This window comes from Xyrauchen texanus, chromosome 37 (genome assembly GCF_025860055.1).
Source record: "Xyrauchen texanus isolate HMW12.3.18 chromosome 37, RBS_HiC_50CHRs, whole genome shotgun sequence".
In the NCBI taxonomy this organism is placed as follows: Eukaryota; Metazoa; Chordata; class Actinopteri; order Cypriniformes; family Catostomidae; genus Xyrauchen; species Xyrauchen texanus.
The window spans coordinates 39,349,090-39,362,514 of NC_068312.1; the positions used below are offsets into that span (position 1 = coordinate 39,349,090).

Consider the following 13,425-nt stretch of genomic DNA (forward strand, 5'->3'; position numbering starts at 1 on the left):
TACGACACTGTTCTCGTCCTGTACGTGATACAAAGATTGACGGAGAGCTACAGCAAACAAAGCAAAGTGAGTGTGATAGTGGTGGTGGTGTAGTGGGCTAAAGCACATAACTGGTAATCAGGAGGTTGCTGGTTCGATCCCCACAGTCACCACCATTGTGTCCTTGAGTAAGACACTTAACTCCAGGTTGCTCCGGGGGGGATTGTCCCTGTAATAACTTTCTGCATTTTTACATTTTCAAAAAACATAATTTAGTATGATTTATAAGCTGTTTTCCTCATGGGGACCGACAAAATGTCCCCACAAGGTCAAACATTTCGGGTTTTACTATCCTTATGGGGACATTTGGTCCCCACAAAGTGATAAATACACGCTCACACATACACACACACACACACACACACACACACACACACACACACACACACACACACACACACTACACACACTACACACACTACACTACACACACACACACACACACACACACACACTACACTACACACACACACACTACACACACACACACACACACACACACACACACACACACACACACACTACACTACACACACTACACTACACACACACACACACACACACACACACACTACACTACACACACTACACTACACACACTACACTACACACACTACACTACACACACACACACTACACACACACACTACACTACACACACACACACACTACACTACACACACTACACTACACACACACACACACTACACTACACACACTACACACACACACACTACACACACACACACTACACTACACACACACACACTACACTACACACACACACTACACTACACACACTACACTACACACACACACTACACACACACACACACACACTACACACACACTACACACACACACACACACACACACTACACACACTACACTACACACACTACACACACACACACTACACTACACACACTACACACACACACACACACACTACACTACACACACTACACTACACACACACACACACACACTACACTACACTACACTACACACACACACACACACTACACACACTACACTACACACACACACACACACACTACACTACACACACTACACTACACACACACACACTACACTACACACACACTACACTACACACACTACACTACACACACACACACACACACACTACACTACACACACTACACACACACACACACACACTACACACACACACACTACACTACACACACACACACACACACACACACACACACACACTACACACACACACACTACACTACACACACACACACACTACACTACACACACTACACTACACTACACACACACACACTACACTACACACACACACTACACTACACTACACACACACACACACTACACTACACACACACACACACACACACTACACTACACACACACACACACACACTACACTACACACACACTACACTACACACACTACACTACACTACACTACACACACACTACACTACACACACTACACTACACACTACACTACACACACACACACACTACACTACACACACTACACTACACACACACACACACTACACACACTACACTACACACTACACTACACACACACACTACACACACACTACACTACACACACACTACACACACACACACACACACACACTACACTACACACACTACACTACACACACACACACACACTACACTACACACACACACTACACTACACACACTACACTACACACACACACACACACACACACACACTACACACACTACACACACACACTACACACACACTACACTACACACACACACACTCACACTACACACACTACACTACACACACACACACACACTACACTACACACACTACACTACACACACTACACACACACACACACACACACTACACTACACACACTACACTACACACACACACACACACACACACACTACACTACACACACACACACTACACTACACACACTCACACTACACACACTACACTACACACACACTCACACTACACACACTACACTACACTACACACACACACACACTACACTACACTACACACACACACACACTACACTACACACACTACACTACACTACACACACTACACTACACACACACACACACTACACTACACACACTACACTACACACACTACACACACACACACACACACACACACTACACTACACTACACACACTACACTACACACACACACACTACACTACACACACTACACTACACACACACTCACACTACACACACTACACTACACTACACACACACACACACTACACTACACACACTACACTACACACACTACACTACACACACACACACACACTACACTACACACACTACACTACACACACACACACACACACTACACACACTACACTACACACACACTCACACTACACACACACTACACTACACTACACACACACACACACACACTACACTACACACACTACACTACACACACACACACACACACTACACTACACACACTACACTACACACACACACACACTACACTACACACACTACACTACACACACTACACTACACACACTACACTACACACACACACACACACTACACTACACACACTACACTACACACTACACTACACACACACACACACACACACACTATGTGCTGAAATGTTTGTGCTTTACACTGGCATGATAAGAGAATTCCAGTGTGTGCTGGAGTATTGTGTTTGTGTTCCCTTCACAGCTGTGAGCGTATATAGTGACATCACACTGACCCTATAGAAACAGTAACCGTGTGTTTGTTGATCTGGGCTGTTTCATGTGTAACGATGTTCTGAAGCTGCTTAACCACCAAATGATGCACTACTGCAGCTAGTCTGGACTGTTCCGTGAAACCATAGCAACAATGTTACATATCAACACATCTGTCATTTGCACATTAATGACATAACGCAGGGGGTGGAGTCATAACTTCTGCAGCGATGAGTGGACGTTTGCTCATGGAATTAAAGATATAGAAATGAAGACAAAAACATTATTATTATTATATTGCAGCTTCTTTTGGGGTAAAACCTTTTTTCTTCAGTGGGTTGGAACAGATTTAATAATGAATGTTAAGACACTGAATCTTGAGTACTTATGCATATATATATATATTAATAATGCTCATATTAAAAAAATGCACATATTTTAATAACCATATATTTGAAGAAAAACAATGTGCTCATGTGATCCGATCACAACAGAGAATACTTGAAACGTTCTGAAATGTGATTGTAATAAACAGGAAATGATTGAGATTTTTTTGGAATAAACATCATCTTTAATTTTGCTGTCTCAAAAGTGTTTTGCATATGATGATATAATGTTATAACTATTGCCGTGACATCTACACGATATATAAACCCAAGTGTGGGGCTACAGGCTCCCTCGCCACCTTTTAAAAAACACACATTTTTATATAAAAAACCTTCTGTTATTATTTATTTTCACACAAATGCTGCTCCATCAATATTCAATATAAAGACATTTATTGTTTCGATCTTGAAACATTTTGTGAAGAGAAAATAAGCTTTTATTTAAAGGAATATTCCGGGTTCAAAACAAGTTAATCTCAGTCGACAGTGTTAGTGTCATAATGTTGATTATTAACACACAATAATTCATTCCTCCTTTTCTTTAATTGTGTGTTCCAGTGAGACACTTCCAATGCAAGTCAATGGGGGCAATTTTTAGAGCATTTCAAGGCAAAAATGTGACGCCTATAATTTTATAAAAGCACTTACATTAATTCTTCTATTAAAACTTGTGTTTAATTTTTCGTTTTTAATGGATTACAGGGTTTACGGTGTTACGTCGTCATGGCAACAGTAGTATAATTGTCTCTATCTTCACACAGATGTGGTTATTAAGTGATTTAATGACAGTAAAATCATGTTAACACACATATTGTTTATGTCTTGTGTCTATACTTGTGAAACAGTATTTTAATGATGTACAGATTAAACCCCATTGACTTGCATTGGAAGTGTCTCACTGGAACACACATTTAAAGAGAAGGAGGAACGAGACACAATTAATTTGTGTTTTAATAATCAACATTATGACACTAACACTGTCCACTGAGATCAACTTGTATTGAACCCGGAATATTCCTTTAATGTTTGCCTTTAGCTCCGTTGACTTTACTTATGATGATTGAAATGTATTTTATTTTTGGTATTGAGTAATGATGGAGTGACTCAGTTAGTGTGAAAGAAAAGATAATAGTTGGATAAAAAAATCGTTTAAAGCTAAATACATTTTTGTTTATTGCTCAAGTCAAACACGTGATGCAGAAACTGCTTCAGGACGAGGTCGAAAATCCTAAACATTTAAAAATACTGTCACGCATGCTGACAGAAAGAGTCTGGACAGAGATGAACTGTGTGTGGATGTTCATTGGCATTGTGCGTTCTAACTGAAATATGTTTGGAACAACGGAACATACAATCAAAGTTCCTCACGATGCTTTTGGGGAACGCGTCCCTAATCATGTCTCCAGTAACAAAAGCACATGAAGTTGTAAGACACTCTATATTGCACAGATGATCTGTTCCTATAATTGAACTCTATATAGGGATTATTTATAGATTTATTTATTCTTCATCTGTCTTTGTGTTTGACACACATCAGCTTGTTCTTAAAACATCACGTCAACATGAGAATGAAACGCACTCACCTCCCACAAGTGTCGTGTGTTCCGCACGGATCCCGACCGCACTTTATCCAGCGGCAGGGGGACGCCTTGGAAGGGCCCGATCCAGGTGCCCTGAGGGATGCGCTGGGCCGCACAGATGCCGTAGCCAAGGCCCGGGACGGTGCTGGTGCACAGACACACCTCACGGGGCAAATCCCTCAACCACTCCGGGACCTCTGGCGGTGCCACGGCAACTGAAGTGCTGCTGGTCCCCACCAGCCTCCGCAGCGAGTGCAGGGGGCCGTGCATGGGGCACTCGCCGTTACGGTTGTCCGCACACATGTCACAGCCTGCGGGACAGCACAGCGAGAGGGGCAGTTATTCACCCCAGCACACAGATGGGACGATCCCCTTCACTGAGTCACAAAGTTTAAATTGTGCGTTTGTCAGATGCTCCATAAAGACATTGACTGCGCTTGGGACAACAACAATCCTATGATTCAGATTTTAGGGTAACAGGTGCATATAATTTAAATAAATTAAATAAATGAAGAAGAGCTCAATATTATTTAGCTTTATGCATGATGCATTAATCATTCAAAAATGTGCATCACAGGAAATAAATATTAAAGCTGTACATTTTAAGGTGCATGGCCGATATTGGGGTGATACCCTTCAGGAGGCAAAAAAGATACTGTGTATGTTCCAAGAGGAACGAAACATATCAATGTACCATTAAAGGTGCGCAATAGGTCCTTAGGGTGCAATTATATCCCCCGAAACGAGTTATACATTTTAACAAGACGTACCAAAATGTAACAACCCTTGCACCTTAAAACAGTGTCCTTTTGTTTTGTACATTTGGGCTTTAAATATACACATTGTATCATTTTTGGTTTAAATGCAAACACTAAAAAACAGCAAACTGTAACTAAATTAGTCAGATATGTTGAGTGTCTTAAATCTGCATCTGTGAAGAGGCTTGGGGTTATTTCTTAATTTGGATATGGAGGTGTAGCTCATTAAACTGCACGGGTTCATTTGCACCAACATTTTAGACATTGTTTTGTCATTTATCAATTTGTAATTTTATGCAGCGAGGTGTTATTTACATGCAATGTGCATTAAAGTATTATAGACCCTCCTGTAATCTCACTGGGCATGAGCCAGAGCCCAACGGTGTCCAGGAACCCAAATTAAGGCCCGTTTTAAACTACATGTGTTCCGCTGTAGAAATGAGAATCCCGAATGTGATAAAGAAGTCTCGCGGCCCCCCGGAGACACACACATGTCCCGTGTAGGGATGATGAATGATGCCGATGGAGCAGATCGATCAGTGATCCGCACTCACTCGACTCTCCTCCACAAAACTATACAGCAATTAATTGTGTCTTGTCCGCTCATCCCTCATCTGCTGCTGGCATTTATCGATGAAGATTACTGCTGATCACTCCGAATAAACACTCTCATGTTAATACAGAATTTCCCTTCATGCATGAAAAGCGCTTATTTAGTTCTTCAGGGGGAAACTGGAATAACGGTAATTAAAGACGGAAAACCGGTGCGGATAAAACGCTCCACCGGCGTCGAAAAATCCATTAAAGATTCAAACAGAAGATTGAATGATTTCGAGTTGAACAGATCACAGTTGTTGACCTTGACAATTAATGCAATTATCCAATCTTCAATGCGTCAATTTTAAATATTGAAAACAATTTAGATTTTAAACTCATTTTGGTCTATTTCATTATATATTAATCTATAAATATTAATAATAATTAATGGGTGGTTAATTGTATCTGTATCCTATTCATTAATTCATGTATTTATTTGGGTAAATAACACTGCACGTTGATTATTTCAGGACCTAATCTTTATAAAAACTCCTCAATATTTCTTCCGACACGACAGAACATCTCTAAAAATCGAGTCACACCTGTAAAGTTAATTACACAGAAAGTGCCTCTAATTAAGCGCTCGACACATTTTTGGTCAACTTCAAAAGTTCTAAAAATGTGACAGAATTAATGAAATTACCTGCGGATATGCAGCAGTGTTATTTTATCATGAAACTAATATATATATATTAAGACACTGAGTGCATATGCATATATATATATATATTTATTTATTTTATTTTTTAATACAGCACATATTGAAAAACAAATATAGGCCTATATGGTGTATTAAAATATATATATATTTTTTAAATGTAATACACCATATATTGGGAAAGAAATGTTTTTTACATATGTGCTGTATTAAAATAAAAAAATAAATAAAATAAAAATAAAGATATATATATATATATATATATTTTTTTTTTTATACACACCACATATTGAAATCTATGTGCAACTCTTTAGGTAATATCTGTCCTGTAATTAATAATAATAATAATAATATATACATACGGTTATTGGTTTCTCCGTTGTGGTTGTTGAGAGGGATGATCTCCATCCGCTGCTGTCCGTACAGATAGTAGTCCAGCTCCTCGGAGCTCAGCTTCAACCGAGACCCTTTATCATTCTTAAAGTTTGACGACAAACAAAGTTCTTTGGGTTGAGACGAGCTGCTGCTGCTGTCGGAACTCAGAGTCTGTCCGAACAGCGAGATCTGCGGGACCACGAGCTGACTCAGACCCGCTATAGAGGACACGGAGGACGGGGTGGTGGAAGAACTCGAGGATGAAGAAGTGGACGAGATCAGGTGGGCTCTCTGGCGGAGGTTCTCCACCGGTACCGGCGTCAAAGCGGCTGTTTTCAGCGGGTTCTGCGGGAAGAGCTGCTGCCAGTGCTGGATGTAGGTCGGGTCCACTTTGAGGAAAGCAGAACCGCTGGGCTCGCCCGGCTTCAGCATGTCCGACTGTAAGAGCGCACATGATGGATGAGCGAGTCTCGTGGATTCTCCAGTCAAGAAATCCATCTAAACCTGCTTAACTTAAACTGAATCTAATCAGACTGGAATTCATGGCTGAACAGAATATTCCCGAACATTGTCAACACTGTCATGAGCTGCGGAGTGGAAGTATAAAAGTGAAGAAACCGATTTGTGTTTGACTTTTGCGCTCGTCAATTCTCATTCACGCGCCTGGAACGGGTTTCTGAGAGTTCCGTGAAACTCATCTTTTAAAGGCCACAGAGATCACGAGAAAGGCGAAATAAGAGACTTACCTTATTAGAAGAGCCCGAGCTGTGACTCCCGCACACACACTCACACCATCACACTACTGACCGCAAGTTCTGCTCGAGTCCCGCGCGCACGCAAGCGTCCTCCCACTCGAGCACGTGCTGATGTTGCGCGTCTGTCTCGCGAGTGCTGTTTATATATGATGTTTATTCATTTGTATTAATTTATTGCATTATTAAAATTGATCAGATTATTATTTATTATTATAATAATACATTTATAAAATTATTATTTTGTAAATTATTAATTGTTATTTATTTATTGCATTAGAATTATTTATTATTATAAAATTAATTTATACAATTATTATTCTGTATATTTTACTGTTAATTTATTGTAATTTATTTATTGCGTAAGAATTATTTATTATTATAAAATGTATTTATAAAATTAATAATTTGTATATTTTTATTGTTAATTAATAATTTATTACATTAGAATTATTTATTATAATAAATGTATTTAAAATTATTATTTTGTATATAATTAATTGTTATTTATTTATTGCATTAGAATTATTTATTATTATTATAAAATTAATTTATAAAATTATTATTTTGTATATTTTTATTGTTAATTAATAATTTATTACATTAGAATGATTTATTATAATACAATTAACTTAAAATTATTATTTTGCATATTATTAATTGTTAGTTATTTATAACATTATAATTATTTATTATTATAAAATTAATTTAAAATGATTATTTTGTGTATTATTAATTGTTATTAATTTATTGCATTATAATTATTTATAATTATAAAATTAATTTAAAATGATTCTTTTGTATATTTTTACTGTTTATTTATTGTTATTTATTTATTGGATTAAAATGATTTATTATTATAAAATTAATTTATACAATTATTATTCTGTATATTATTATTGTTAATTTATATTTTATTTATTACATTAGAATTATTTATTATTATAAATATAATTGATATATATATAGTTACTAGTTAGTGTAGAGTTTATTAAGTCCATAATTTTAAATAAGCAGACACTTCTAAACCCAGGCTGCGTTTTAAAGAAAAAGCCTCGTTTGGAATTGTGAATAAACTATGTGGAATCATAACTGGTTGTCAGGATTGTGTGTTTAAGTTCCACGATAATGAATGAGTCGTGCAGTCGGGCATTTTGGGATAATTCTATTATTTCCTTCATGTTCTCTTGATTTGAGCATGAAATAAAGGCACGAGATAGCAGAAGTGTTCCCACCCGTTCAGACGCTTGAGAAAGTTCGTGTTGTTTGGATAGCAGCTCTGTATCTCAGTGTAGGGCATTTTTACACCATTCCGACCACAGGAGGGGTCAAATGTTTTGACTGGCAACGTTTTGACAGGGTCATTCGTCATTTAGAGGTCTCTGCGGACTGATAACCAACCAAAACACATAATCGGCTAAAAATGAATTTGAGTCTGCAAATGCATTTCACTCTTAAATTATGTGAATAATAACAACAGACAAACAGAGTAGATTTATCCTTAATAAGATTAGCTAATAAGAAGTGATCGGGCACTTCGATAAAGTTCAATGCAATCTGCGTCATGGCGCAATTATTATTATTAGTATTAATATTTAGCAGGTAATGCATGTCAAATCCAACCTCAAAACCACATCCCGGCTGTCATACTTTGAAATAACATTGCTATAATGACAGTGTATCGGTGTTTTTATTCATTGATAAATGACTAGTGAAATAAAGTGCTCTCGAGGGGCCACGGGGATCGATGCATTAACTGGCCAAATATATCATGTTCTGTGCCAAAAACCGGATTATTAACGCGGCGCGTCCGTTTGGGCTCCGTTTGCATATTTTCGGTGTTTAGGTGTGTGTTTCATTAACATAGACTGCTGTTTGACATTCACTTAGACCCTTTGCATTTCTCGTTAATTAATTCTGCTGATGGCTGAAAGACAAATGAACGGGCCGCTCTGACAGGAGTCCGATAAAGAATTCCGCCACCAGCGCCTCTTATTATAGTTTTAAGGTCACGGGTTGCTGAGTATATAATTCATTCATATAGACGTTTATTCAGATGGGAGCTGATGCTCACCCTGTTGTTGCAACTCAAATGTGTAATAAATACAGGCCTGTTAATGACCTAACACAAACAAGCGCTTTATATACCTGCATCTGTTCTTTACTCCAATAGACAAACACATGATGTATATTACAGTAATGCATTGCGCCATTTGATCAAGAGACACTGACGTTCACTCATTCAGATGCATCAGAGACTGTAAAGGCAGGTTTTCAGGACACTGCTCGGGTTTGTTTCTTTAAATACTTGCTGTAAATGGGTTTGCCCTGAATTTACCATGTGTGCCATTTCTGTTCAAATACAGCCACATGTGATCAGTTCACAGTATTGAGAAACACATTCGCAGCTGTGCATCACATGTTACATTCAGTAATAATCTTCATATTAAATTCTTAATTAATTAGCATTTTAATGGAGTGTTTGGATGTTTAAATGAGACCATTAAATGATGCTTCGTCTTCAGTTCATCCCATTGTGTAATGTAAAGATAAATTATCATTGAGTAAAAAATGATCCAAGTGAATATTTGGGGGGGGCTTGACTGAAGGGCCCCACCTCCAGCAGTCAAGGGCCACTGGTATTCAAGGGCCCCCGGAAGTCAAGGGCCCCTGGTATTCAAGGGCCCCGGCAGTCAATGGCCCCTGGTATTCAAGGGCCCCGGCAGTCAATGGCCCCTGATATTCAAGGGCCCCCGGTAGTCAATGGCCCCTTGTATTCAAGGGCCCCCGGCAGTCAAGGGCCCCTGGTATTCAAGGCCCCCGGCAATAAAGGGCCCCTGGTATTGAAGGGCCCTCGGCAGTCAAGGCCCCTGGTATTCAAGGGCCCCCGGCAGTCAAGGGCCCCTGGTATTCAAGGGCCCCTGGCAGTCAAGGGCCCCTGGTATTCAAGGGCCCCTGGCAGTCAAGGGCCCCCGGCAATAAAGGGCCCCTGGTATTCAAGGGCCCCTGGCAGTCAAGGCCCCTGGTATTCAAGGGCCCCCGGCAGTCAAGGGCCCCTGGTATTCAAGGGCCCCGGCAGTCAATGGTCCCTGGTATTCAAGGGCCCCCGGCAGTCAATGACCCCTGGTATTCAAAGGCCCCCGGCAGTCAAGGCCCCTGGTATTCAAGGGCCCCCGGAAGTCAAGGGCCCCTGGTATTCAAGGGCCCCGGCAGTCAATGGCCCCTGGTATTCAAGGGCCCCCGGCAGTCAATGGCCCCTTGTATTCAAGGGCCCCTGGCAGTCAAGGGCCCCTGGTATTCAAGGCCCCCGGCAATAAAGGGCCCCTGGTATTGAAGGGCCCTCGGCAGTCAAGGCCCCTGGTATTCAAGGGCCCCCGGCAGTCAAGGGCCCCTGGTATTCAAGGGCCCCTGGCAGTCAAGGGCCCCTGGTATTCAAGGGCCCCTGGCAGTCAAGGGCCCCCGGCAATAAAGGGCCCCTGGTATTCAAGGGCCCCTGGCAGTCAAGGCCCCTGGTATTCAAGGGCCCCCGGCAGTCAAGGGCCCCTGGTATTCAAGGGCCCCGGCAGTCAATGGCCCCTGGTATTCAAGGGCCCCCGGCAGTCAATGACCCCTGGTATTCAAGGGCCCCCGGCAGTCAAGGCCCCTGGTATTCAAGGGCCCCCGGAAGTCAAGGGCCCCTGGTATTCAAGGGCCCCGGCAGTCAATGGCCCCTGGTATTCAAGGGCCCCCGGCAGTCAATGGCCCCTTGTATTCAAGGGCCCCTGGCAGTCAAGGGCCCCTGGTATTCAAGGGCCCCAGCAGTCAAGGGCCCCCGGCAATAAAGGGCCCCTGGTATTGAAGGGCCCTCGGCAGTCAAGGCCCCTGGTATTCAAGGGCCCCTGGCAGTCAAGGGCCCCTGGGCACATGGCCCCATCGGCCTGGTCGGTAATCCGTCCCTGTGCAGAACAGAAGAGGCACACTAGAGCCGGAATGAATCAAGCGCTTTGATTTAAATGATTCAGCCGGAAAAAAAACCTTTTCAATCTCATTTACATCAGCAGAAGATTGACTGGCTCATATGTTATGATCTAAAACGGTTCTCTTTAATTAACCCTCACAGATCCAGCAAAATTGCAACATTTGTTTACAAGTGTAATTAAAGAGTAATTTTTTAATGACTATAATTATAATATAAAGAAGAAAGAGCAACACATAACAGACTCTCGGGAAACTGCAGCTTGCTAAAGACACACCATGTCATCAAGATTTTCCATAGACAAAATATGCTTAAAAGTCCAGAGTTGTATAATCAGAATATAGGATGAACTCACATCAGTGTGCAAAGCGCAGCCAATACAGGTAAAGTATAACAACTCTTGCGATATACATATATACATATATACATATATATATATATACATATATACATACAGTCAACAAACAGCAAACTTTGTATTTTAATAAGATGAAAGCAAACATCTCCATCATGCCTTGAGAAGTTTAACATTTCTGTGAGCAATCAATCATTTAGCAGATGCTTTTACCCAAAGTAATTAAGTGTTTTGGACTACATGTAATCTGTATTGCATAATCAAATTACAAAAGTATTTGTAATTGGATTACATTACTTTTTACAGTATGATTACTTTAACAATTAGTCCGTTTAGGGACCGTTACGTTTCATGTTTACGCATGTTTCATGAACGCTACATGTATTTAAATTGGTACTTAAAAATGTAACGCAAGTAATCAAACAGCAATCTGATTAGAGTCCCTAAAAGACAAGTGTAACCTAAAAGATTACATTACCGATTACAATTTTAACTGTGTAATCCGGATTACATTTCGGAATGACTCTAACCAACGCTGGTGAGTTACACACAATTTGGGAATGAAGCATATGCTGAATAAGAGTGAGGATGCAAGAGATAGACGTGTTAAAGGAGATGTGCTGATATTGAACAGACCTCACAATCTCATGTTCACATTAAATATGGTGTCTACACTGATAGGGTCCATTGCCTCGCTCAAGGGCATCACGGTGATAACTGATGTCTCACAACAGCAGGGTTTGAACTGGCAGCCTTTCGGTAACTGACCCAGATCATTAACCACTACACCACAACAACCCCATTCCTGAGCGCTGAACCAGATCGAGTCTGAACCGCCTCATCATGTCCTCATGCAGCGGCAGGGAACGACACAGACGGTGTGAGAGATCTGAAGATGCCATCAGTGTCACACTGTTCTTTCTCATTTCAGTCGTTGAGTCAGTGGCTCTTCTCTGAGTCTCACTGTCACTTCAGGGTCCACACCTGGAACGCTTCAGTACCGAAGCTTGTAAGTACTTGAGCACGCCAGAACAACCAAACCAGTCGTTCTTGTTTCACATGCAAACATTACAATGGTAAAATGTCTCCTTATTGCATAAGAGGAGGAAAAGATTGCATGTGGGGGGTGATCTGGGAAATATTGTCATCATTAAGTAAGTCATATGTGTCATGAGAAGTGAATAATGAGCACTTTAATGGCATCGTTTTGAAAATG

General features: G+C 40.6%; 2 protein-coding genes across 2 annotated transcripts in view; both read right to left on the reverse strand.

The window, feature by feature from the left end:
* The window catches only part of prdm6 (PR domain containing 6), a 50,128-nt gene extending 42,549 nt beyond the window's left edge, over nucleotides 1-7,579 (reverse strand). The window contains exons 1-2 of the mRNA XM_052107826.1: nucleotides 7,135-7,579; nucleotides 4,763-5,070 (exon numbers count right to left, since the gene is read on the reverse strand). Of these exons, the coding sequence (XP_051963786.1) occupies nucleotides 4,763-5,070; nucleotides 7,135-7,579 (753 nt within the window). The remainder of the gene's footprint in view (nucleotides 1-4,762; nucleotides 5,071-7,134) is intronic.
* LOC127630389 (uncharacterized) overlaps nucleotides 1-13,425 on the reverse strand; it is a 320,692-nt gene that overhangs the window by 172,063 nt on the left and 135,204 nt on the right. The window lies entirely within an intron of this gene.